The 25,689-nt window shown below is 65.4% G+C and overlaps 5 protein-coding genes and 1 non-coding gene across 6 annotated transcripts; 3 read left to right on the top strand and 3 right to left on the bottom strand.

The window, feature by feature from the left end:
- Positions 1–194: 194 nt before the first annotated feature.
- Positions 195–4,890, top strand: SERPINE1 (serpin family E member 1). Its single transcript, XM_075042257.1, has 10 exons — positions 195–241; positions 581–968; positions 1,282–1,541; positions 1,909–2,139; positions 2,652–2,846; positions 3,055–3,253; positions 3,395–3,495; positions 3,588–3,674; positions 3,913–3,996; positions 4,274–4,890. Exons 3-10 carry the CDS (start codon positions 1,283–1,285, stop codon positions 4,309–4,311), a joined length of 1,194 nt encoding a protein of 397 aa, XP_074898358.1. The 5' UTR covers positions 195–241; positions 581–968; position 1,282; the 3' UTR covers positions 4,312–4,890.
- Positions 4,891–5,348: 458 nt separating this feature from the next.
- On the top strand, positions 5,349–9,106 carry AP1S1 (adaptor related protein complex 1 subunit sigma 1). The gene is made up of 5 exons (XM_075042266.1): positions 5,349–5,479; positions 6,203–6,381; positions 6,612–6,720; positions 7,242–7,379; positions 8,593–9,106. Exons 1-5 carry the CDS (start codon positions 5,351–5,353, stop codon positions 8,638–8,640), a joined length of 603 nt encoding a protein of 200 aa, XP_074898367.1. The 5' UTR covers positions 5,349–5,350; the 3' UTR covers positions 8,641–9,106.
- Positions 9,107–9,758: 652 nt separating this feature from the next.
- VGF (VGF nerve growth factor inducible) lies at positions 9,759–11,117 on the bottom strand. Its single transcript, XM_075042160.1, has 2 exons — positions 11,078–11,117; positions 9,759–10,642 (listed from the first exon to the last, which is right to left on the bottom strand). The coding sequence occupies exons 1-2, from the start codon at positions 11,115–11,117 to the stop codon at positions 9,759–9,761; spliced, it is 924 nt and encodes a 307-aa protein (XP_074898261.1).
- A 5,296-nt stretch (positions 11,118–16,413) lies between these two features.
- On the top strand, positions 16,414–16,487 carry TRNAT-AGU (transfer RNA threonine (anticodon AGU)). The gene has a single exon. It is a non-coding gene; the product is annotated as a tRNA-Thr (tRNA).
- Positions 16,488–16,984: 497 nt separating this feature from the next.
- LOC142037749 (2-acylglycerol O-acyltransferase 3-like) lies at positions 16,985–21,586 on the bottom strand. The gene is made up of 8 exons (XM_075042261.1): positions 21,565–21,586; positions 20,841–20,883; positions 19,930–20,037; positions 19,450–19,520; positions 18,798–19,038; positions 18,073–18,241; positions 17,409–17,596; positions 16,985–17,226 (listed from the first exon to the last, which is right to left on the bottom strand). Exons 2-8 carry the CDS (start codon positions 20,860–20,862, stop codon positions 17,072–17,074), a joined length of 954 nt encoding a protein of 317 aa, XP_074898362.1. The 5' UTR covers positions 20,863–20,883; positions 21,565–21,586; the 3' UTR covers positions 16,985–17,071.
- LOC142037677 (2-acylglycerol O-acyltransferase 2-A-like) lies at positions 21,396–25,609 on the bottom strand. Its single transcript, XM_075042158.1, has 6 exons — positions 25,573–25,609; positions 25,195–25,418; positions 23,332–23,536; positions 22,945–23,119; positions 22,230–22,429; positions 21,396–21,679 (listed from the first exon to the last, which is right to left on the bottom strand). Exons 1-6 carry the CDS (start codon positions 25,607–25,609, stop codon positions 21,525–21,527), a joined length of 996 nt encoding a protein of 331 aa, XP_074898259.1. The 3' UTR covers positions 21,396–21,524.
- Positions 25,610–25,689: the final 80 nt, after the last annotated feature.

Genomic DNA, 25,689 nt, shown 5'->3' with positions numbered 1-25,689 from the left:
TTGACCCCACTGGGGACCCAGGCATCCGAGCACCCTGACCCCCACCTCAGCCCCCCCCCGACTTCCCCACTGGGGACGCAGGCGTCCGGGCACCCCTGGGGTTTCCCAACCCCCCGCAATGCCACCGCGTCACCCCGCAGGAAGGGGCCCTGGCGTCACCCCGGGGAGAAACCGGGGTTTTTTTGGGGGGGTGACACCCTGCCCCGATGCCTGCGTCCCTTGATATGTGACACCCCGTCGGGTCACCCCATAACTGCGCCGAAAGGGCACCCACAGGGATGGGGGGGCGATATGGGGACATTGGACATGGGGGGATGTGGGGGGACATGGGGACACATGGGGGCATGAGGGACATGGGGGGCACAGGACGTGGGGGGACATGGGGGGGCATGGGATGTGGGGGGTCATGGGGGGACATGGGGCACAGGAGATGCCACTGGGGACACAGGAGATGGGGAGACACTGAGGGCATGGGAGGGTCACAGGAGACACGGGGGGGACACGGGGAGGGAGGTGGGTGGTGACGTGAGGGGGGGACACGAGTGGAAACACCCCCCCGCCCCCGCTCTGCCCTTTAAAGCCGCTGCCGGGGCGGACGCATCCCAGAGCCGGGAGCAGCAGCACCGGACGAGAGCGGGACACCGGGAACGACACCGGAATCGACACCGGGACACCGGGACTGACGCCAAGACTGGGATACTGGGACTGAGACTGGGACACCAGGACTAAGACCAGGACACCGGGACTGAGACTGGGACCAAGACTGGGACCCCGGGACCGACACCAGGACCAGGACCAGGACACTGGGACTAAAACCAGGGCAGATACTGGGACAGCAGGACCATCGCTGGGACCAAGACTGGGACACCCGGCGGGAGACCGGGGCTGACACCGGGACTGATACCACGACACCGGGATCGGGGCTGACACAGGGACACCGGGAACGACACCGGGACTGAGACCAACAGGTAAGGGGACACCAGCACCGGGACTGGGACCAGCACTAGGACTGGGACTGGGGCTGACACCGGCACTGGGACCAGCGCCGGGACTGGCTGATACCGGGACTGGGACCAGCGCCGGGACTGGGGCTGACACCGGGATTGGGGCTAACACCAAGATTGGGACCAGCACCGGGACTAGGACCAGGGCTGACACTAGGACTGGGATTGGGGCTGATACTGGGACTGGGACCAGCACCGGGACTGGGACCAGCACCGGGATCACCATCAGGGTCACCTTAGTGCCCTGGGTGACCTCTGGACACTTGGGACCCTCCAGGATGCGGGTGGCCCCAGTTGCCCTGCTGGCCCTGGCCTGGGTGGCCCTGGTGGGTGCTGGGACACCGGTGACGGGACGGGTGGCCCAACTGGTGACCGACTTCGGGCTGCGGCTCTTCCGGGAGGCAGTGGGACGCCGAGGGGACACCAACGCCATCTTTGCGCCCCACGGGGCCACCGCCGTCCTGGCGGCCCTCCAGTTGGCCGCCGCCGGGCATGGCCGTCGCCAGCTCGATGTCGCCATGGGCTTCAGCGTCAACGGTGAGGGTCGCCGGGGTCCTCGTCCCCACGGCAGGGAGGGGTCGTGGGGTCTCTGTCTTCATGGGGGACACCAGGGGGTCCCTGTCCCCATGGTGGGGTGGGTGGCGGGGTCCTTGTCCCCGCGGTGGGGTGGGATGTTGGGTCCCCATCCTCATGGGGGGCACCCCAAGGTCCCAGTCTCCACGGTGGGATGAGTTGTGGGGTCCCCATCCCCATACCAGGTCACCCGGGGGTGTCCCCATCCCCATGCCTGGTCTCCCATGGGTGTCCCTGTCCCCACACTGGGTCTCCCATGGGTGTCCCCACCCCGGGTCACCCACAGATACCCTCAGCCCCACGCCGTGACTCAGTTTCCCCCACCCCACAGATCCAGGGATGGCGGCGGAGCTGCGGGCGCTGCGCCAGGCGCTGAGGGGACCCGGTCACCTCCTGGCCGTGGCCGAGGGACTTTTTGTGGGGCGGGGGCTGGCGCTGACCCCCGGCTTCGTCCCCCGCTTCATCCGCACCCTCGGCCCCCGGCGCCTGGTCAGGGTCGACTTCCAACGCGGGGAGGGTGCTCGCGCCCTCCTCGATGCCTGGGTGCGGGAGCAGACGCAGGGTGAGGACCTTGGGGGGCTGGGGGGGGGCCCGGACCCCTGGGTCCCTTGGGAATGGGGGTGATGGGTGCTCGGACGCCTGGGTCGCTTGGGAACGGGTGCTTGGACACCTGGGTCCCCTGGGAATGGGAGCAATGGGTGCTTGGACGCCTGGGTCCCTTGGGAATGGGGGCGATGGGTGCTCGGACCCCTGGGTCACTTGGGAATGGGGGTAATGGGTGCTCAGATGCCTGGGTCGCTTGGGAATGGGGGTGATGGGTGCTTGGACACCTGGGTCCCTTGGGAATGGGGGCGATGGGTGCTCGGATGCCTGGGTCGCTTGGGAATGGGGGCAATGGGTGCTCGGATGCCTGGGTCGCTTGGGAACGGGTGCTTGGATGCCTGGGTCCCTTGGGAATGGGGGTGATGGGTGCTCGGACATCTGGGTCCCTTGGGAATGGGGGCAATGGGTGCTCGGACACCTGGGTCCCCCACCATGGTGGAAGGGGACCCCAGCAGCACCTTGTCTCCGCAGGGCTGATCCGGGGGCTCCTGCCCCCCGGTGTTTTGGGTGCCAGCACCCGCCTGGTGCTGGCCAACGCCCTCTACTTCAAGGGTGCCTGGATGAGACCCTTCCCCCCCGCCGCCACCCACCCCCGGCCCTTCCGCAGGGCCGATGGCAGCGTGGTGACCGTCCCCATGATGGAGCAGACGGCCAAGTTCAACTACGGTGAGACCCCCACCCCGGCACCCCAACGCCTGGGTCCCCCCCGTCACTGTCGGTCCCTCCATGTCACCCTGCCTGGACCCCCGCCCTGGTGCCTGGATGCCTGGGTCCCCCCGTGTCACGCCGGGTCCCCCCGTGTCACCCTCCTCACCCCCCGGCCCCCCCCCAGCTCCCGGATGCCTGGGTCCCCTCTGATGCCATGTCACCGCAGGGGACTTTGAGACGCCGGGGGGGGTCCCCTACGAGGTGGTGGAGGTCCCCTACGGCGGGGGGGCGGTGGCCATGCTGCTGGTGGCCCCGATCCAGCGGGATGTCCCCATCGCCACCCTCACCCGCCTGCTCGACGCCCGACTCGTCACCACCTGGGTCACCAACATGAAGCCCGTGCCCCGTGTCCTCGTCCTGCCCCGGTAAGCGCCGACGCCTGGGTCCCCCGGGGGGGGGACGGGACACCCCCGGACGCCTGGGTCCTTGGGTGGGTGGGGGGGTGGCAGGTGGGACGCCCGGACACCCGGGTCCTTGGGTGACGTCCTCCATCCCACCCCTCGCAGTTTCTCCCTGGAGACCACCTGGGACCTGCGGGCACCCCTGAAGTCCTTGGGGGTCCGCGCCCTCTTTGACCCCGACGCCGCCGACTTCACCCCACTTTCAGGTAAAGGGGGGGGGGTGGTCCCCAGGCGGGTGTTGGGAGGACCCAGGCATCTTGGGGCCACCCCACACCCACCCGTGCCCCCCACCCATCAGCTGAGGAGCCCCTTGTCCTGGGCCAAGCCCTGCAGAAGGTGAGGATGGAGGTGACAGAGAACGGCACCGAGGTGGCATCGGCCACCGGTGAGTGACATGGGGGGGGGGGGGGGGCAGACCCCTGAGCCCCTTGGGAGTGGGGGTGATGGGTGCTCGGACCCCCGTGTCTCTTGGGAATGGGTGCCTGGACATCTGGGTCCTTTGGGAACGGGGGTGATGGGTGCTCGGACCCCCGGGTCTCTTGGGAATGGGTGCCCGGACGTCTGGGTCCCTTGGGAATGGGGGTGCTGGGGGGGTCTCACCACTCTGCCTCCCCCACACACAGCCGCCATCATTTACTCCCGCATGGCGCCCCTGGAAATCCTCCTGGATCGGCCCTTCCTCTTCCTCGTGCGCCACAACCCCACCGGTATGGGGGGAATGTGGGGGGGGACACTTGGGGGGCTGGGGTTGGGGTTGGGGGGTGGTCATGACCCATGGGTGGGGGTCTGGAGAAGATTCATGCCCCAGGGATAGGGGTTTGGGGGTTCTGTGCCCCATCAATGTGGGTCTCGGGGGGTCCGTACCCCATGGACGGGGGTTTTGGGGGTTCTGTGCCCCATGGATGTGGGTCTGGGGTCTCTGTCCCCCACTGGTTTGGGTTTGGGGGGGTTCCCTGACTCCCTGACCCCTCTCTCCCCCCACAGGCACCATCCTCTTCGTGGGGCAGGTGACGGAGCCCTGAGTGCCCCACGGCGGGGTCAGCCCCACGGCAGGGTCAGCCCCGCAGGGTGTTGGGCCCCCCGGGACGATGTGGGACTGGGGAGAGCTGTAATTTATTGGGGAGAGTAATATATTGGGGGGGGTCAACCCCCATGTCATGGTGTTGGGGTCAACCATCGTGTCATGGTGTTGGGGTCGACTCCCCGTCCCAGTGTCGGGGTCAACCATCACATCCCAGTGCTGGGGTCAGCCCCCCCATCATGGTGTTGGGGTCGCGTCCCAGAGTTGGGATCAGCCACCGTGTCCTGGTGCTGACGCCAACCACCTCATCCCGGTGCCGGGGTCAACCGTCACGTCCCATTGTTGGGGTCCGCCGTCACCTCCCGGCGCTGGCGTCAGCCGTCACGTCTCGCTGTTGGGGTCAACCATCACGGCCTGGTGTTGGGGGTCGACCACCCGTCACGCTGTTGGGGTCACCCCCCCGCGTCGTGGCGTTGGGGGTCACCCACCACGTCCCAGCGGGGTGGTCCCAGCGTTGGGGGCGGGTTTGGGCGTTCGGGGGTTCGAGGCGTCGGGTTTGATGCAAAATAAAGAGGTTTTGGTAACAGCGTGGGCTGAGCTGGGCTGGGGGGGACCCCAAACTGCCCCACCACCCCCAGATCTGCCCCCGGGACCCCAAACTGCCCCGTCACCCCCAGATCTGCCCCCCCCGACCCCAACTTACCTCATGCCCCCCCCCAAATCTGCCCCCCCCGTCACCTTGGCGACGGACCCCGGGGTGCCCCCTCCCTTGCCGTCGCCATGGAAACCCACCACCATCGCCATGGAAACGGGGCCCCTCCCCATCGTGGCTACGGAGGCGGGAGTCCCTCCCCCGTTGTCATGGCGACAGGACGCTCCGCCCCCCGTTGCCACGGAAACGCCCCCGGCAACCGTTGCCAGGGAGTCCCGCCCTGCCGCCGCGCTCCCTGGTTGCCACAGCAACAGCCCCCCCCCTTGGGGGAGAAGCTCCTCCCCGTTGCCGTAGCGGCAGGCCCCGCCCCTCCCGGAAGCGGCGGCGCATGCGCGGTGAGGCCGGGCCCGGCGCGGCGCTGCCGGGAGGGCGGAGAAGGGCCGAGTCCGACCCCACCGGCCCCGGGACCGGCCCCGGCCTCGGCCCCCGGACCCCGGTACCGGGACCCGGCGCTATGGTGAGCGGTGAGACCGGCCCGGGGCTCCGGGGGAGTCAGCGGGGAGGGAGGGGAATGGGGAGGGGGCGGGGGGGCGTGTCACGTGAAGGGGGGGTCACGTGAGGGGGGGCGGGATGGGTCCGGTGTGTCGGGCCTCCCCCCCCTCCTCCCTACCAACCGGGCCTGACCTCTGACCTTTGACCCTGCCTTGGTCCTGTGTCGTCATCAGCCCCCCCCACACACACACACACACCGTGACCTGTCCCCAAACCCAGTGACCCCCCCCACGGCCGTCCCCAAACCCCACAGTGACCCCCCCATACCCCCCAGCCGTCCCCAAACCCCACAGTGATCCCCACGGACCCCCCAGCCGTCGCCACACCCCACATCCCCCCCCGCCCTGTCCCCAAACCCCACAGTGACCCCCCCACACCCCACATCACCCCCCAGCCCTCCCCAAGCCCCACAGAGACCCCCCCCGCCATGTCCTCCCGTGCCCTGTCCCCCTCCTGACCCCCCGTCCTGTCCCCAAGCCCCACAGTGACCCCCCCGCCCCACACCAGCCTGTGCCCCACATGCCCCCATACCCCGTCCCCATCCTGACACCCCATACCCCATCCCACCCACCCCGTGCACCCCACACCGACCTTCCCCACGTCCCCCCATGCCCTGTCCCCCTCCCGACTGCCAGTTCCACCCCCCAGGCCCCCCCCCAGCCCCACTGACCCCTCTTCCTCTCCCCAGATGCGGTTCATGCTCCTCTTCAGCCGGCAAGGCAAACTCCGACTCCAGAAATGGTACCTGGCCACCGCCGACAAGGACAAGAAGAAGATGGTGAGGGAGCTCATGCAGGTCGTCCTGGCCCGCAAACCCAAGATGTGCAGCTTTCTCGAGTGGAGGGACCTCAAGGTCGTCTACAAAAGGTGACTTCCCTCCCTTCCCCCCCCCAAAATGTCCCCAAGGCCACCCCAGCACATACAACCGTGCTTTTGCGGGGGAATGACCAAGGTGGGTACGGCCACGCCACGTCTGGGGCCTGGTGGGGGACGCGTCTCCCTTCCCCGATGGGTTTTGGGGGTGCGTGGGGCCACCCCCCCCAGCCCCATTTTGTCCTTATGTTGTCCCCGTGTGTGTCCCCCGCCACCCCTCCCAGGTACGCCAGCCTCTACTTCTGCTGCGCCATTGAAGGGCAGGACAACGAGCTCATCACACTGGAGCTGATCCACCGCTACGTCGAGCTGCTCGACAAGTATTTTGGCAGCGTGAGTGGTCACCGAGGGGGTTGGGGACACCCTGGGGGTGATATGGGGGTGCTGGACCACCCCAGAGCCGTGGTTGAGGTGCTTGGCCATCCTGAGGTCACCCCAAAGGCACCTTGGGGCAATGCTGTGGGTGCCGGGCCCCCCCAGGACCATGCTGTGGGTGCTTGGGCATCCTGAGTTCACCCCAAAGGCACCATGGGGCAATGCTATGGGTGCTAGACCCACCCCCCCAGCACTGTGCAGCAGCCGTGGCCCCCCCCCAGGTCCATACCACAGTCATGGGCTGCCCAGTTTCATAGCACAGTCATGGCCCCCCCCCGCCATGGGCACAGGGCCACCCCAAGCCACCTTAATCCACCTGATCCCATTAACTCCACCGCCTTAATCCCCCCGGGAGCCGCTTAGCGCCATCGCTAACAAGGATAATCAGGCTTAGCCACCAACGTCGGGGGGCCATGGGGGGAGTCATGGCCCCCCCCCCGATGATCGTTTCCCGCCCGCCCGCCGCCTGTTCTGTGCAGGTCTGTGAACTGGACATCATCTTCAACTTCGAGAAGGCTTATTTCATCCTGGACGAGTTTGTGATGGGGGGGGAGATCCAGGACACCTCCAAGAAAAGCGTCCTGAAGGCCATCGAGCAGGCGGATCTGCTGCAGGAGGTGAGGGACCCCGCCATGAACCCCCCCCGTGGGGCCCAAACTCCCCTATGGACCCCTTATAGCCCTATAGACCCACCCATAGGGTCCTGGTACCCCCCCACACTCTGTTAACAACCCCTGATAGCCCCAGTGGGACCAAACACCTCCCAAAATCCCCTATGGACCCCTAATACCCCTATAGACCCCCATAGGGTCATGGTGCCCCCCAAACTCCCCTATGGACCCCCTGTAGGGTCCTTGCACCCCCCAACCCCCCCCGCTACAGAGCCCTCATACCCCCACAGATCCCCCCATAGGGTCCTGGTACCCCTTAAAGTCCCCTATGGACCCCTAATAGCCCCACAGGGTCCTGCCCCCCCCCCCAAACTCCCTCATACCTCTGCCAGTGCCCCCCCCCATGAAGCTCTGACACCCCCCAACTCCCCTAAACCTCCCAGGGACCCTCCCACACACCCCCAATGTTGTGTCCCCCCCGCCAAGGACCCCTTTACCTCCCCCAAAAGACCTTCCTGCCCCCCCCTCCTTCCAGCCCCCGCAAACTGTGACACAGCCCCCCCCCCAAAAAAAAAAAGCTCCCAGACCCCCCCACTTTGTGCTGCAGCAGGTCGGGGGGGGCCACTGCGGGTGCTGGCTGGTGCAGGGAAATGAGTCACCGACACTGCAGTGTCGTGTGTGTCCCCCTCCATGGCACGTGGGCCACCAATGTCCCGTCCCCCCCCCAGTCACGGGTGACACCCAACCAACCCCCCCAGCCATGGGTGGCTGGCATCACCCCAAGCCCCATATCTAGGAGATACACCCTCCCCGCCTGTGCATTTTGGGGACGGTCTCCCCTTTGGGTCCCCCCCACTTAGCCCCCCCACCCATGGGTGGGCAGTGTCACCCCAACCCCTTATCTAGGGGGCCCCTTGTATGGTTTTTTTGGGTGGGGGTCTCCCGTCTCCCGTTTGTGACCCCCCAACCAGCATGGGGGACCCCCCCACCCATGGGTGGGCAGCATCACCCCAATCCCCATATGTAAGGCACCCCGCCTTTATCTTTGGGGGGGTCTCACCTTTGTGCCCCCCCCCCCAAAAAGCCCCCCACCCATGGGTGGGCGGAATCACCCCAAACCCCATATCTAGGGACACCCGCCTGGATGTTTTGGGGGGGGTCTCCCCTCTGTGCCCCCCCCCCCGTCAAACTCTGACCCATCTTTGCCCCCCCCCAATAGGAGGACGAGTCACCTCGCAGTGTGCTGGAGGAGATGGGGCTGGCGTAGCCCCCCCCATATTTGGGGGGGGGGGCACCCCTACCTTAAGGAGGGAGTCACTTCCCCCCCAACCCCGACTCAGCCACATGGGACCAATCACACCCTGGAGACGACGACGGGGAGGGGGGACACACACTACATGGCCCCCCCAAACTGTAAATATATATATACATATGGGGGCCTTGAGGGGGGGTGGTCCCCTATTTTGGGGGGGGGGAACTCCGCTGGGTCCCTGTGGCCCTCCCATCACGGTTGGGGACACCCCTGTACCCTCTGTTTTGGGGCAGGAGGGGGGTCACAAGTAGATGCCCCCCTCCCAAACTGGGCACAGACCCTCAGGCCCCTTCTGGGGTGCTGGGGGGTGGGTGGGGGACACAGGGTCACTCCTTTAGGGGTGTTGTCCCCCCCGTTTTTTCTGTGCCCCCCCCATCATGGGACCACCACCCCCCTCCTGCTTTGGAATAAAGCCTGTGGAGACTCACCCTGTGCTTTGTGCTTTGGGGGGGTAATTTATACCTGGGGGGGCAATTTACGCCTTGCAGGGGGGAATTTCACCCCTTGGAGGGGCATTTTACCCTCTTGGGGGGGAAATTTAGCCCCTGGGGGGCAGTTTACCCCTGGAGGGGGGGCAATTTACTCTAGTGGGAGGGGCAGGGGGGTCCCCCCAATAATGAGAGTAACTCGTACTAAAATAGTCACTTTTATTCGTTAGCAAAATTAGTGATTGGGGGGTTATTTACACACACCCCCCTCCACCAAGGGGGGGTGTCACACGGCAGCGGCAGGGGGACTATGGGGTACTGGGAGGGACTGGGAGCTGTTGGGGGGGGCTCTGGGGGTTGGAGATGGGACTGGGGGAGCTGGGGGGGCTCTGGGGCTGGAGGGGGGGGACTGGAGCTGGAACTGGGGGGTGCTCCGGGGCTGAAAGAGGGAGACTGGGGGGGGGGGACACGACTCTGCAGTTGGGACAGGGAGGGGCTAACTGGGAGGGGCTAACTGGGAGGACCAAACTGGTGGCCACAGGGCAATGGGTGCGACCCAGGACGGGGGCGGGGGGGGGGACGACAAGAGGACATCCGAGCAGGCGGGATTGGGGGGGGGGGGGGGCTGGGAGGGGTGTCTCCCCATCACGGGTACCCCCGGGGGGGTCCCCCCAAAACCCTCTCCAGATAATTCTGCAGCTCCCGATCCTGCAGAGGTGGGGGGGGACGGCGGGGGGGCGGTAGGAAAGTCCGGGCCGAGAGATGATTGGAGATGGGAAAGGGTCGGATTCGGGGTCGGGGGGGTCGTATGAGCCTTGGGGGGGCCCCCACAATCGCTTCTTTCTTGCGTTTCTGCTCGACGTCATGGATGATGTCTACCACGTCATCGGCTGGGAGGTGGAGTTTGCTGGAAAGCTCAATCAACTGGTCAATGGTGCCAGGATCAAGGTCATCGACATCGGCCGGATCCTGCGGCGGGATCTCGTTGGATCCTGCTGGGATCTCGTTGGCCCCCGGTGGGATCTCGTTGGCCCCTGGTGGCATCTCATTGCCCCTGGGTAGGATCTCGTTGCCCCTTGGTAGGATCTCGTTGTCTTCCAAGCCCCCGTTGCCTTCAAAGCCCCCGTTGACCTCCAAGCCGTCGCCCTCCAAGCCCCCGTTGCCCTCCAAGCCATCGCCTTCAAACCCCCCATTGACTTCCAACCCATCATTGATCTCCGATGGGATCCCATCACCGTCTGGCAAGTCATCATCCGGCTCAGCCTCTTCTGATCTCTTATCCTCGGCTACGGCAGCACCAGGACCACGGAGAAGATACCGGAGAAGGAGATCGGATGCCAAATCGGCCAAACGTTCTTCTTCGGCCGCCGCTTTGCGAGCCGCTTCGGCTTGTCGCCGACTTTCAGCCAACTCTTCGTACCGTCGTTCCAACAACCGATGCTCCAAGCTTTGCTGTTGCCGAAGTTGCCTGGAACTCGGCCAACCCCGATCCCGTTCCCGTTCCCGATCCCGTTGCCGATCCCTCTTAGCTTCGGCCCGAAGACGTCCGAGTTCTTCCAGGTCCTTCAACACCTCATTATGGTTTCCCAACGATGCCGAACGTTTGGTCAACCCAAGATGGGGTTCGGCGGGGGGTGGGGGCGGGAAGGGGCTGGGACCTCCCTGTCCCCCACCCCGATGGGATTCGGTGGGGGGGCGGGGAGAGGTTTGGGGGCGACTTTGGACCAAGAGGCTGATGGAGAGGAGGAGCGCGGCACTGCGGAGGGGCCGCGGTGGGGCCGGCATGGTGCCTGGTTGCGAGGGGGGAACATGACACATGATACATGGGAAGTGGGTTGGGGGGGGGGGGCTGACCCCCAAATTTGGGAATCACCCCCCCCATACTATTGCACCCCCCAACATCCCCATGTCCCCCCCTCCCAGCCCACCACCCCCTGCCCCACATCCCGCAGAGACCCCCCCACATGTGTCGTCATCCCCCAGTGTGTCCCGCCGGACCCCCATGTCCACCCTCCATGTCCCCAGTGTGTCCCCCCCCGTTTTGGGGATCACCCCCATGCCATGTCCCCCAGAGACCTCCCCCATATACCCCTACGTCCCCCCTCCATGTCCCCAGTGCCCCCCCCTTTTTGGGGATTACCCCCATGCTATGAACCCCCTCCATGTCCCCCAGAGAACCCCCCCATGTTCCCCCTCTTATGTCCCCCAGGGACAACCCCCCCAGGTGCCGGTTGATGCAGCAATATATGGGGGGGGGGCACGTGTGCAAGGCACGTACATGCGTGACACACCCGCCCGTGGGTGGTGACACGCACACGGCTCACACTCGCACACACATGTGAACACATGGTGGTGTGCAACACCTGCACACAGAACATGGCGGGGGGGCAACACACACACATACACACACCCCCAGGGAACACACCCACACGCACACACCCCCGCCAGGGCACACACTCACACGCGTGTACACCCACCAGGGTGACATACACACACACAAACATGCACCCCCTCACCGGGAACACGCTTGCACATCCCTGGGAACACACTCACGCTTGCACAGCCTCCCGTGAACAGCCCCCCCCCCCCCAGGGAACACACCCACGCGTGCATACCCCAAGCACACGCACCCCACCCCCTTTGTCGCTGCTCCCCCCCCAATACCCCACCCAAGCCCCTTTTCAGCCCCCCCCCCCAAAAAAAAACCGCCGTCGGGGGGGGATGACCCCTCCCAGCCGCCCCCCCCCAAAATACCCTCTTGATCAATGGGGGGGGGTGTCAAGGGGTATTTACCGGTTCCGGGGGGGTCTCTCCGATTCCGGGGGGATCTCCCTTCACCTCCCCCCCTTCTCCAGGCTGGGGGGGGGGGGGTCGGCGGCTGGGTCGGGGGTCGGTTCTCGGTGAGGGGGGATGGGTCCCGGTAAGGGGGAGGAGGTTTTGGGGGGGTGGTCCCGAAGAGGGTGGGGGCTGGTCCCGGTGAAAATTTGGGGCGGGGGGGGGTCCCGGTAGCGTCCGCCCCTGCCCGGCGTCTCGCCCTTCAGCACCCTGGACAGCGCCGGCACCGCCCCCTTTATACACGCGGGGGGACCCACGTGGGGGGTCTCCATTGACGTCAATGGCCCATTCATAAAATCCGGCCGGGCCCGGGAAAAAAGAAAGGCGGGGGGAGGTGGGGAGGAGGGAGGGAGGTGCGCCGCGCGCATGCGCAGAGCGCCCCGCTGGGGAGCGGCCGCGGAGATGAATGAACGCGGGGGGATGAATGGGGCGCCACGGGGGGGGCGGGGGGCGGATGAATGAATGGGGGGGGCACGCGCGTGTGCACACACACACACACACACAGAGACCCCCTACAGCCCCCCAACCCCTACGCAGACCCCTGCGCACAGAGACACCCCCACACACACACCCCCGCACACACAGACGCCTACACATACATACAGCCCCCCCCCGACAGCCCCCCGCACACACAGGACCCTCCATTCCCCCACACCCCCCCATATCCTATACACACCCCGACAGCCCCCCATACCCCTACACCCTCCCAGAGCCCTATACACCCCCCCTACACACCCAGACACCCCCCCACCGCTACAGCTATACATACAGAGCCCTACACACCACACACACACAGCCCCCCCAATACACACCCAGAGCCCTACACATACACCCCCCCAACACACACAGACACCCCCCATGCCCGCAGACCCTTATACAACCCCCTACACACACATATACCCCCCCCATACACACACACCCCCCCCCCATATACACACACCCCCCCACACACACACATGCTCCTACAAGGACACCCCCCCCACCCCAAGGACACGGACACCCACACAACAGCCCTTCGTCTGCCTATATATATATAGGTATCTATAGAGGACAGTGTGCATATATACGTGTCTAATGAGTATGTATGTGTGTGTATATGCATATACATGTCTGTATATACATATATACGTGTGTACATACATATATATGTCTGTATATACATATACACGTGTGTATATGCATATACACGTCTGAATATACACATATGTGTGTCTATGCATATATACATCTGTATATAGATGTATATGTGTGTACATGCATATACAGGTCTGTATATACGTATATAAGTGTGTACATGCATACACACGTCTGTATATACATATATGTGTGTGTACATGCATATATACGCCTGTATACATGTTTCTATATGGGTGTATGCACATATATACATATGTATCTGCATATACACGTGTATAGACATATGTATGTGGATATAGGCGTGTGTGTGTACCTATAGGTGTCTATATGTAGCCACACGTGTGCCCATGTCTCTATACCTGTCTCTATAAGTGTGTATAGGTCTCTCTATAGGTGCGCACCCCCTGGCCAGCACTGCAGGAGGAGGTGACTCACCAATGCAGCTGTTTGGGGGGGGGGGAGTGGGGGGTGGTGAGTGTGCAAGTGTGGGTGTGCAAGTGTGTAGGTGTTGGGGGGGGCCCTTATAGAGCTCCGACCCCTCCCCCACCCCCCTGGGGGGGCTCGGGTGGGGGCGATGAGTCATTAATTGCTGCAGCTGCTTCAGCCGTGTCCCCCACAGGCAGCGGGGGGGTATGGGGCGGTGTATGGGGGATGTATAGGGAGAGGGAGGGGGGGTGTATAGGGGCTGGGAAGCTGGGGGGGTGTATAGGCAAAAGGGGGGGTGTATAGGGGCAAGGGGGGCAAGGAAACTGTAGGGGGGAGGTATAGGGAGAAGGAGGGTGTAGGGGGATGTATGGAGGCTGGGGGTGTATAGGGAGGCGCAGGGCTGTGGGGGATGTATAGGGACAGGGAGGGTGTATAGGGGGTGTATGGGGAGAAGGAGGGGGTGTGTATAGGGTCAAGGGGGGTGTGGGGGCAAGGAAGCTGTATGGGGGGATGTATAGGGAGAAGGAGGGTGTGGGAGGATGTATGAAGGCTGGGGGGGTGTATAGGGACAGGGAGGGTGTATGGAGAGAAAGAGGGGGTGTAGGGGCACGGAAGTTGTAGGGGGGATGTATAGGGACAGAGAGGACCTGTGGGGTATTTAGGGACAAGGAGGGGAGTGTATAGGGGCAAGAAGGGTGGGGGATGTATAGGGGCAAGGGAGTGGATGTAGAGGGAGAATGAGGGAGTGGGGGAGGTGTATAGGGGCTAGGAGGGTGTACTGAGGGTGTAGAGGGGCAAGGAGGTTGTGGGGGGGTCTATAGAGACAAGAGGGCTGTATGGGGGCAAGGAAGGGGTGTGGAGGATGTATAAGGGCAAGGAGGATGTGGGGGGATGTATGGGGGCAAGGAGGCTGGGGGGTTCTATAGGGACAAGGTGGCTGTGTAGGCGATATATAGGGAGAAGGAGACTGTGTAGGAGATGTGTAGAGAGGCTCTGCAGGAACTGTATGGAGGATATGGGGGGGGCTGTCTAGTGGCAGGGGGGATCTATGGGGACAAGGGGGATGTATGGGCCATGTATAGGGCTCAGGGCTTGGGTGGGGGAAGTCGTATAGGGCTGTAGGGTCTCTAGAGGGGTTGGGGGATTCAATAGGGGCTGGAGGTGCCCTATGGGAACTTGGAGGGTGCTCTATAGAGCCTGGGAAGGGCTGTATAGGGACTTGGGGGGGCTCTATAGGGGTTGGGAGGTGTCCACAGGGGCTAGGGGGGGCTCTATAGGAACTTGGGGAGTGCCCTATAGAGCCTGGAAAGGCTGTATAGGGGCTGGGGGGATCCATAGAGGCTGGGGGGAGTCTATAAGGGCTTGGGGGGGTCCATAGGTGCTTGGGGGGCTCTATAGGGGCTGAGGGGTGCCCATAGGGGCTGCGGGGGCTCTATAGGAACCTGGGGGGTGCCCTATAGAGCCTGGGAAGGGCTGTATAGGGGCTTGGGGGGCTCTACAGGGGCTTGGGGGGTCCGCAGGGGCTGGGGGGGGCCATGCAGGCCTCCCTCCCCCGCCTCCCCCCCTCCTCCCGTGGATGATTCACCCTGCGGCAGCGGCGCCCCCCCCTCCCCCCACCCCGAGAGGAGCGGGGGGGAGGGGCGGCAATGACGTCACCTCGGGATCACGTTGGGGGGGTCTCCTACTGCAGCGGCAGGAGCGGATAGCCCCCCCATTCCCCCCCCCCCCGTCCTTGGGGTCACCCTGACCCCCCCCATCCCGCTCCGGCCCCTCCCCCCTCCCGGACGCCTGGGTCCCTGATTCATCACCTGGGGGGGAGGGGCCCAATGACACCCCCCCCCCAAATTTGCCCCGGGGGGAGGAGGGGGCCCTGGGGCGGGGGGGGGGTCTGGACACCCCTCCCACCCGGGGAGGGGCAGTCTCGTGCCAACGCTTTGCCACGCGTGTGTCACCGGGAGCCCCCCTCCCCCCCCACGCGGGGGGGGGTGTCTCCGTGGACTCACGTGGCGCCCGGGGGGTGGGGGCAGCATCCCGCCCATTGCTATGGCAGCCGTTGCTAGGGCCCCAGCATCCCTGTTGCTATGGCAACTGTTGCTAGGGGACCTGCTGTAGCCCCCCCCCCCGTGACGGGGGGGGCAGAAGGACACACCCCTCTCTGCAACACCCCCCCGCGCAAAGCACCCCCTGTGTGCAACACCGCCCCAACACCCTCGTGCGACACGCGTGGACGTGCAAAGCGCGGCCTGCAGCCTGTGCAACACAGCGCGGCGTGCAACACCCCCCGTGCAACACCCCCCCCCCGTGCAACAGCCTGTGCAACACCCCCCGTGCAAACCCTGTGCAAAGCGGGGGGGCGGGGGGCAGCGCGCCCCCCCCGGCCCCGCCGGCGGCCCCGTGGCGCCGCGGCAGCGCCTCCGCCCGCGGAGCGGCAGGACGGCGGTTCGAGACCCGCCTGGGGACGGTTCCCCGCTCCTCCGCCCGCGAGACACGCCCGACCCTTGGCACGCGCGTGTTGCCACGCGGCAGCGCGCGCCTCGCCCCCCGCTGCACGAGCACCCCACCCCCGCCCCGCATTGCGAGCGCCCCCGCCGCCCACCCCCCTTTTTGCGTACGACCCCCTTTGCGCCCCCCGATCGCAACCCCCACGCCCGCACTGCAGCCCCCCCATTGCAGCCCCCTCCCCACATCGCCCTCCCCCTTTTGCACCCCCCCTTGCAACCCCCTCCCCCACTGCACCCCCCCACTGCTCTCCCCCCTTGCACCCCCACCACAACCCCCTCCCCCCACCCCCCCATCTCCCCCCTTACCCCACCCCCACCCCACCCCCCCAGACCCCGTGGCCGCGCATGCGCGCAGCCGCCGGGGCCAGGCATGCCGGGCAGCGCGCGCAGCCGGGGCAGGCGGCGCCGTGGCTTAGTTGGTTAAAGCGCCTGTCTAGTAAACAGGAGATCCTGGGTTCGAATCCCAGCGGTGCCTTTTAGCACACACCCCCCCCACACACCATAGCGGGGGGGGCCCCAATTTTTTTAGGATGGGGGAGGCCGAGGTGGGGAAGGGAAAGTGGGATTATGTGCGTTTTTTGGGGGTGGGGGTGCAAAGGAGGGTTTGGGTGCCTCGTATCCCACACGCACTTCCCGGTGGGCACCCTGCTTTTGAGAGGGGGGAATTGGGGGGGGGGGGGGGGCTGGAGGCAGGGAGGGGGGGAAGAAGGGGGAAGGAATTGTATATTGGCAGGGGTGGAGGGGAATGCGGGGTGCAAAAGGAGAAGGCAAAAAAAGGGGGTGCAAAAGGGGTGGGGGGTTAAAGAGAGGGGGTGCAAAAGTGGGGGGTGCGAGGAGGGGAGAGGGGTGCACAGTGGGGGTGCTGGGTGTAAAGCGGGGGTGCACCCCACCGAAGGGCCCCCGCATTCAGCTGCCATTGAGCCCCTCCCTCACTCCCCACCACAGAGCAAAGGCTGAACTGGGGGGGGTGGGTGTTTATTGGGGGGGTTGAGGGGGTTTGGGGGGCTGGGGAGAGGGTCATGGGTGTTTTGGGGCGTTGGATGGGGGGTTCGTGGGGGGTCAGACGATGGTGAGGTGGGTGCTGGGTGCCACCCCACAGGCCTCTTTGTGCCCCTCGAAGAGCTGCTGGAGCCGCTGCACGTAGAGCTGGTGGTAGTGGGCCACCTCCTGCGGGGAGGGCCGGGGCAGGCGGGGAACCTCCAGGGGGGCACCCACTGCGGGGGGGGAGAGTGGGGGGGTGGGCACATCCACCCCCTGCACCCCTGGGTGCACCCACTGCGCCCCCCTGCACCCTTGCACGCACCCACTGACCCCCTGTGTGCACCCACTGCACCCCCGACCCCCCCCCAGCCCCCCCATTCCTTGCACCCCCAAATCCCCCCCCCCCCCAACTCACCCACCACGGTGAGGGGCACAGCGAAGGGCAGGAAGGGGAGCCCCCCCCTTCCCCAGAAGAAACAGGGGGCGAACCCCAAAAGTGCCTTCACCCCCCGCTGCAAGCGCCGCGGCCACGAGCCCTCGGTGAGGGGGGGCTGATGGAAGGTGTCCTGCTCCCCAAAAACATACACCGGCACCAGGGGGGTGCTGACCCCCCACGGGTCAGTACTGCACCCCCAAAACCTCACGGCATCCTCCCTGTACCCCAAAATGTCCCACTGCACCCCAAAAAGCCCTGAGCACCCTCCCAGAGCTCTGCTGCACCCCAAAAAGCCCCATTGCCCCCCTCACTGTCCCCCATTGCCTCCCCAGGCCCCCATTAACATCCCAGTGCCCCCCCATTCCCCCCCAGCCCCACTGACCCCCATTACCCCCCATTGCCCCCAATTCCCCTATTGGCCCCCAGCCCCCCATTCACCTCCATTTCCCCCATTGCCCCCCCAGCCCCCATTACCTTCCACTCCCCCCATTGCCCCCCAGCCACCCATTGCCTCCCATTCCCCCATTGACCCCCCAGCACCCCATTAACACCCCCGTGCCCCCATTGCCCCCCAGCCCCCATTCCCCCCCCTTCCCCCCATACCCCCCAGCTCCCCCATTGCCCCCCCCATTCCCCCCCTTACCCGTGGCGCAGGGCCAGGCGCACGAAGCCCCTCCGCTGGCGCAGGGTGACACGGTGACACCCCGGGGTCCCCTCCAGCGCCTCAGCCGCCCCCCCCACCATGATCACCAGGGCCTGATCCTGCCGCCCCAGCACCTGGTCCACGCAGCGCTGGCTCACCGGGCACAGCCCTGGGGGGGAGGGGGCCGTCAGGGGGGGCTGCACCCCAAAAATGGACATCCCTGCACCCCAAACACCCCCAGTGTACCCCAAAGAGGCACTCTGCACCCCAAAAAGGATCCCTGGACCCCCCAAGCCCCCACCATACCCCAAAGAGACACCCTGCATCCCAAAAAGGGCCCCTGGACCCCAAAAAGAGCCCCTGGACCCCCCAAACCCCCACCATACCCCAGAGACACCCTGCACCCCACAAATGGACACTCCTGCACCCCAAACACCTCCACTGTACCTCCAAGAGACACCCTGCACCCCAGAAAGGATCCCTGGACCCCCCAAGCCCCCACCATACCCCAAAGAGACACCCTGCATGCCAAAAAGGGCCCCTGGACCCCCCAAAACCCCACCATACCCCAAAGAGACACCCTGCACCCCAAAAAGGGACACCCCTGCACCCCAAACACCTCCACTGTACCTCCAAGAGACACCCTGCCCCCCAAACCCCCCAGTGCCCCCCGTAGCACCCCAATACCCCCCGTAGCACCCCGCAGCCCCCCCAGACCCCCTCACCAGCAGCCAGGGCGTACTCCCGGTAGAGGGGGAGGCGGAAGAGCCCGGCCAGGGCGGCCAGGCTGGGGCGCAGCCCGGGGCAGGGCCCCCCCATATCCGCGCCCCCCCCAGCTCTGGGGGTCCCCCCGGCCCCCCGCCCCCCCGTGACGAAGGCCCCGAAGACCCCGATGCAGGCGACGCCGTGGGGGTGGGCGGCCAGGAGGTAACTGCGCCCGGGGGGCAGGGGGGCCGAGCGGATCACCTGGGGGGGGACACGGGGGGACATTGGGGGGACATGGGGGGACATGGGGGACAGGAGGGCACGGGGATGGGGGGGGCGTGGGGGGGATGAGGGGAGACAAGGGGACATGGGGAGATTGGGAGGGACATGGGGGGGTAGGGACACGTGGGGATGAGAGGATGGGGGGGTTGGGGGGGGCGTGAGGGGTTAGGGGGACACGGGGACTTTGGGGGGGATATGGGGCGCGTGGGGGGGTTAGGGGGACAAGGGGATGTGGGGGGACATGGGGGATAAGGGGGGGACATGGGGACATCGCTGGGGGCGCAGGGGGACAGGGGGGTCGGGTTCACAGGGACATGGCGGGGCAACAGGGACAAGAGGACATGGGGGGACAAAGGGGGACATGGGGGGGACGTGTGTCCCCCCCCATACCTTGATGGGGAAATAGTCACAGAAATGGTCCCAAATCTTCCAGTTTCGGACCCAATCGCAGTGACGGGCACCTTGGGGACACAGGGTGACATTGGAGGGGGGCACAGGGGACTTGGGGGTCCCTGTCCTCAGGGTCCCCACCCCCGGGGGTGTCCCATGGCCCTGGTGTGTCATCGTCCCCCACCGTCCCTCTCTCCCCATAGCCCCCCCCCCGTCCCCCGTCCCCACTTCTCATCACTTTGGTGACATTTGGGGTCCCCATGTCCCTGTCCCCATGTCCCCCTCCATGCCCCCCCCCTCAGGGGTCCCCCTCCTTGTCTCCATGGGTCCCCCCCCATGTCGCCCCCTCTCTGGTGTCCCCACAATGTCGCCATGTCCCTGAGCAGCCCCACCGTGTCCCTGTGACGTGCCCCCCACCCCGGTGCCCCCATGCCCCCCCCCGGGTCCCCCCCCGTGTCCCCATGTCCCCCGTGTCCCCACCTCTCTCGGGGCCGTCCCAGTCCCACAGCCACCACCCCCCATAGAGCACGGCCAGGAGCCAGAACCGGCTCTGCAGCAGCAGCAGCAGCAGCAACACCGACAGCGGGCCTGGGGGGGCACGGGGGGGTCCTGAACACCTGGGTCCCCTCCGATGGGGGGGGGGGGCGACCCCCAGGCCTGAACCCCCATCACCACCCCCCACCAGCCAGGGGGGCACCCAGCTTCTAAAGGGGCATCTACAACCCCCCAAGGGGCATAAACCGACTCTATGGGGGCAATTACACCCCGGGGGGGTGTAATTGCCCCCTCCCAGGGCGTAACTGCCACCCCCCGGGGTGTAATTGCCCACCCCCGGGGGCATAAACCCCTCCCAGGGGTGCAATTACTCCCCTCAGGGGTGCACTTAACCCCCCCAAGGATACCACTGCCCTCCCCCCGAGTGTAATTGCCCCCCCTCCCAGGGCATAAACCCCCTCAGGGGTGCAATTACCGCCCCCCCCGGGCATAAGCTGGCCCCCAAGGGTGTAACTGCCCCCCCCCGGGGGATACCCCCCCAAGAGTACAATTACCCCCCTTCCCAAGGGAATACCCCTCCCTCAGGGTACAATTACCCCCCCCAAGGGAGACATTACACCACCCCCCCCCCCCGAGCATAAACTCCCTCTATGGTTTCAGTTACCCCCCCCAGGGGATTTCAACCCCCCCCAGGGTCCAATTACCCCCCCAGGGGTGCAATCACTCCCCCCCAAGGTGTAATTGCCCCCCCAAAAGGCCATAACCCCCCCCAGGGGTGCAATTACCCCCCACCCAAAGGTATACCCCCCCCCCCAAGCACCCAATTATCCCCCCAAGGGGTAACACCACCACCTCATGGGGAATAACTGCCCCCCCCCCCCCCCCCCAGGCCTCACCAAGGAAGAGGAAGGTGAGCATCCACTGCAGCACGCACAGCGCCTGCACCCAGTGCCGCAGGGCACCCCCCATGCCGGGGGGGGTGGGAGGGGGCAAAAAAAAAAAAAAGGGTGACACTGGGGGGGGGTGGGGTGTCACCGGGACCCCCCACCCAACTTTGGGGACACCCCCTGCCCCCCACGTACCTCCCGTGGGTGCCACGTCCGGGCGCTGGCCCCGCACTTTGCCCTCGGGGCAGGAGGAGGAACCCAGGCGGGGGGGGTGGAGGGATAAAACGGGGGGGCCCCCCCATAGCACCCCAAAACCCTCCCAGGGCTCCCCCAGAGCACCCAGCTGGGAGAGCCCCACCCCAAAACCTGCCCCAACCCCTCCTGCACCCCAAAACGCAACTAATTCTCCCCAAATCCAGACACCAAAGTGCCCCCCAAAACCTTAAGACCCCACAGCACACCCAAATGCCCCCCAGCACCCCAAAACCCAGACACCAGTGCCCCCCAAAACTTTGCGACCCCCCCAAATCCCCCCCAGCACCCCCAAAAAAAAAATCACCCCACACCTCCAGCTGAGCTGGTTTATTGGAGGGGATTGAGGACAGAATACAGAGGGTCTGGGGGGGCTCCCCAAGAATCTGGGGGCTGCCCAAGGATTTAGGGGTACCCCTAGGGATTTGGGGGTTCCCCCCCTCAGACGAAGGTGAGATGTCGCTCAGGGGGGACCCCGTACCCCAATTTATGCTCCTCGAAGAGGGCGACGAGTCTCTCCAGGTAGAGGCCATGCCACCGCTCCACCGTCTGGGGCGAAGGATTTGGGGTACGGGGGAGCACCAGGGGGGACCCCACTGTTGGGGGTGGGAAAGGGGGGGACCCAAGCATCGGGGTGCCCCCCCAAAATAAAATTAGAGGGGGTCCCCAGGGACCCAGGCGGCCGGGTATGCCCCCCCCTCCAAATCTGCCTTTATCCCAGTTGCTTGCAACAGCCCCCCCAGGGGATTGGGGTTGGGTAATGGGGGGGGGGCACTGGGGCAAAGGGCCCCCCCAAATTCTGCCACGCCCAGCCCCCACCCCAGGCATCCAGCTGACCCCCAGATCAGCCCCCTCACTCCAGAAGGATTGAGGTGTTCAGGCACCCCCCCCGTCCCAACTGCACCCCCACATATGAGACCCCCCCACTCTAAACCCCACGGGATCGATTTGGGGTTCCCCCTCCGCATGAATTTGGGGGTGCCCCCCCAGGGGAACCCACCCATCCGGGCCCCCCCAAATCACCCTCCACCACCCTAGGGTGCCTAAGGGGTCATCCCACCCCAACAGCACTCCTATATATAAGCCCCCCCTCCAAACCCTATCGAATAGATTTGGGGGTGCCACCCCCCAGTTTTGGGGGCTTACCGACGGTGTGGATGGGTCGGCGGAAGGGCAGGAGCCCGAAGCTGTACTGAAAAACCCCCCGAGCGTGAAAAAGGGGGATGGCCACCCCCAAAATCCGTTGGAGTCGGAGCTGGAACCGCCGTAATCCCGATCCCGGGGGATTCGGGATTTGTCGAAACAGCTCGTTCTCCCCAAAAGAGAACACTGGCACCAAGGAGGCCCTGGAGAGGGGGGGCAAGGAGGTATTTTTGGGGGGGGGGCACTCCCATATCCTGACACCCCCCCCAACTCCAAGGGAGCTGGATGTGAATGTGGGGTGTTCCCTCCCGTCCTCCCTAAAGTGGGTGCGGGTCCTGCTGGGTGTGCGGTGTCCCCTTCTGGGGGGGAATACACACACCCCCCTCCTTGGATTTAGGGGAGCCCACCCCCAGACACCCCAAATCCTTATAAGGACCCCCCCCCAGGTACCCCATGCTCCCCCCCCATCCCAGCACTACAGGGATCCCCAGCACCCCAAAAGCCCCCACATGGGGACAGGCAGGGACCTCAAGCACCCCCCTGCACCCCAAATTCCCCCTTGGGGACCCTCCCCCCAGTACCCCAAATCCCCCCCCCCCCCAGGACTTCCCACAACCCCAAATCCCCCCTGGGGATCTCCAAATCCCTCCTGTGCCCCTCCTCAGAACCACGAATCCCCCCCCCAGCACCCCAAATCCACCCCCCCCCCCCGACTCACCCATGCTCCAAGGCAATGCGGACGAACCCCTTCCGCCCCAGCAGCTGGAGGGTGAGAGCCCCGGGGTGGGCATCCAAAGATTCGGGGGGCCCCCCCAGGGCAATGACGGCCACTTGCCCCCCACCTTCCCGGCTCAGCAGGTACTCCAGGCTGGACTTCTCCGATGACACCAAGCCTGCAACGGGAGGAACCCCGCCGTACCCCAAAATTTAGCATGCTGACGGACCCAGATATCCAGGCTGGGTGCACCCCCAAAATTTAGGGTGCTGGGGGACTTGGGTATTTGCTGAGTGCACCCTCAAAAACTGAGGGTGCTGGGTGACCCTCCAGGCTCAGCACCCTAAGGAGCACCCCAATTTTGGGAGGAAGAGACTCCTCCAAACTTACCCCCGGACATCATATAGTCGCGGAAAAGGGGTAGACGAAACCAACAGGGGAGGGTGAGCAAATGGGGGCGCAGCCCGGGGAAGAGCACCCCAAAACCCGTCGCTTCGGTGCAAAAGTTGGCGAAGGCGCCAGCTGCCAAAACCCCGTGGGGGTGGAAACCGAAGATGTAATTACGACGGGGGTCCAGCTCCGTCGTCCGCACCAGCTAATTTTGGGGGGGGGACAGTTTGAGTTTCTTCTAAGGAACCCCAAAGCCTTTTCAAGAGGCCAAAGCCTTCAGAGACCCCCCAAATCCTCCTGAGATGCCCCCAAAACCCCCGAGATGCTCCCAAATCCTCTCAAGGATCTCTTCAGGGGCCCCCAAAACCCCTCAAGGACCCCCAAAGCCCCTCACACTCCCCTAAAATCCCCCCAGGAACCCTATCAGGTACCCCCAAACCCTCAGAGACTGCCAAAACCCCTCATCCTCCTTAAAATCCCCCCCAGACACCCTGCCAGGTTCCCCCAAACCCTCTGAGACCCCCAAAAGCCCTCAGAGACCCCTTGAGAGACCTCCGACCCCACCACGGCCCCCTAAAACCCCCCTAGGGACCCTATCAGGTACCCCCAAACCCTCTGTGACCCCCAAAACCACTCACACTCCCCTGAAATCACCCCAGGGACCCTATCAGGTACGCCCAAACCCTCTGGGACCCCCCAAAACCCTCAAGGACCCCCCCCCCCAAAAAACTCAAGACCTCCAAGCACCCTCACAACCCCTCTAAAATCAGCCCAGGGACCCTATCAGGTACCCCCAAGCCCTCTGGGACCCCCAAAACCCCCTCAAAGCCCCCCAAAGACCCTCTGGGACCCCCAAAAGCCCCTCAAGGACCCCCAAAAACCTCAAGGACCCCTGAAATCACCGCAGGGACCCTATCAGGTACGCCCAAACGCTCCGGGACCCCAAGCCCCCTCAAAGACCCCCCCAAGGACCTCCCAAAGACCCTTACACCCCTCTAAAAATCACCCCAGGGACCCTATCAGGTACCCCCAAGCCCTCTGGGACCCCCAAAACCCCCTCAAGGACCCCCAAAAAACCTCAAGGACCCCTGAAATCACCCCAGGGACCCTATCAGGTACGCCCAAACCCTCTGGGACCCCCCAAAACCCTCAAGGACCCCCCCCCAGAAAACTCAAGACCTCCAAGCACCCTCACAACCCCTCTAAAATCACCCCAGGGACCCTATCAGGTACCCCAAGCCCTCTGGGACCCCCGAAACCCCCTCAAAGCCCCCCCAAAGACCCTCTGGGACCCCCAAAACCCCCTCAAAGCCCCCCCAAAGACCCTCTGGGACCCCCAAAACCCCCTCAAAGCCCCCCAAAGACCCTCTGGGACCCCCAAAACCCCCTCAAGGACCCCTGAAATCACCGCAGGGACCCTATCAGGCACGCCCAAACGCTCCGGGACCCCCAAGCCCCCTCAAAGACCCCCCAAGGACCTCCAAAGACCCCTTACACCCCTCTAAAATCACCCCAGGGACCCTATCAGGTACCCCCAAGCCCTCTGGGACCCCCAAAACCCCCTCAAAGCCCCCCCAAAGACCCTCTGGGACCCCCAAAAGCCCCTCAAGGACCCCCAAAAAACCTCAAGGACCCCTGAAATCACCGCAGGGACCCTATCAGGTACGCCCAAACGCTCCGGGACCCCCAAGCCCCCTCAAAGACCCCCCCAAGGACCTCCCAAAGACCCCTTACCCCCCTCTAAAATCACCCCAGGGACCCTATTAGGGCCCCTCAAACCCTCGTGGACCCCGCAGGGACCCCCAAAACCTCCCCGGGGGCACACCCCCCCCCCCAAACACCCCCGCCCCGCCCCCAGCTCACCGAGATGGGGAAGTAATCCCGGAAGTGAGTCCAGAGCGGCCACCCACGTACCCAAGCGGAGCGGCGCCCCCCGCGGCGGGGGGTGTCCCGGTCCGCCCAGAGCCAGAGCCCGTAGAGCAGCGCCGGCAGCCAGAGCGACCCACGCAGGGCCAGGGCGAACAGCACCGCGCACAGCTGGCCTGGGGGGGCAGGCGTCCCGTGGGGGGGGCACGGGGACACCCCCCCTTAGGGCTACCCGGGCACCCCCTGTCCCGGGGTCCCCAGTTTCCTGCAGGACCCCAAAACCCCCAGGACGGGGAGCACCGCGCGCAGCTGGCTGGGGGGGGGGGCCAGGCGGCCGGGAGGGGGGGCGACAGGGTGACCCCCCCTTAGGGCTACCCAGCCCCCCAGACACCCCCTGGCCCGGGCTCCCCATTCCCGCCCAGCACCCCAAAGCTCCCCTCCGAGGGGGGGGTATTACACGCACCACTGCCCTAAGGGACCCAGGCGTCCGGG

The sequence above is a fragment of the Buteo buteo genome, chromosome 12, assembly GCF_964188355.1.
Source record: "Buteo buteo chromosome 12, bButBut1.hap1.1, whole genome shotgun sequence".
Taxonomy (NCBI): domain Eukaryota; kingdom Metazoa; phylum Chordata; class Aves; order Accipitriformes; family Accipitridae; genus Buteo; species Buteo buteo.
Note: the sequence above shows the minus strand (reverse complement) of the source record. Positions and strands in the feature narration are given on the sequence as shown.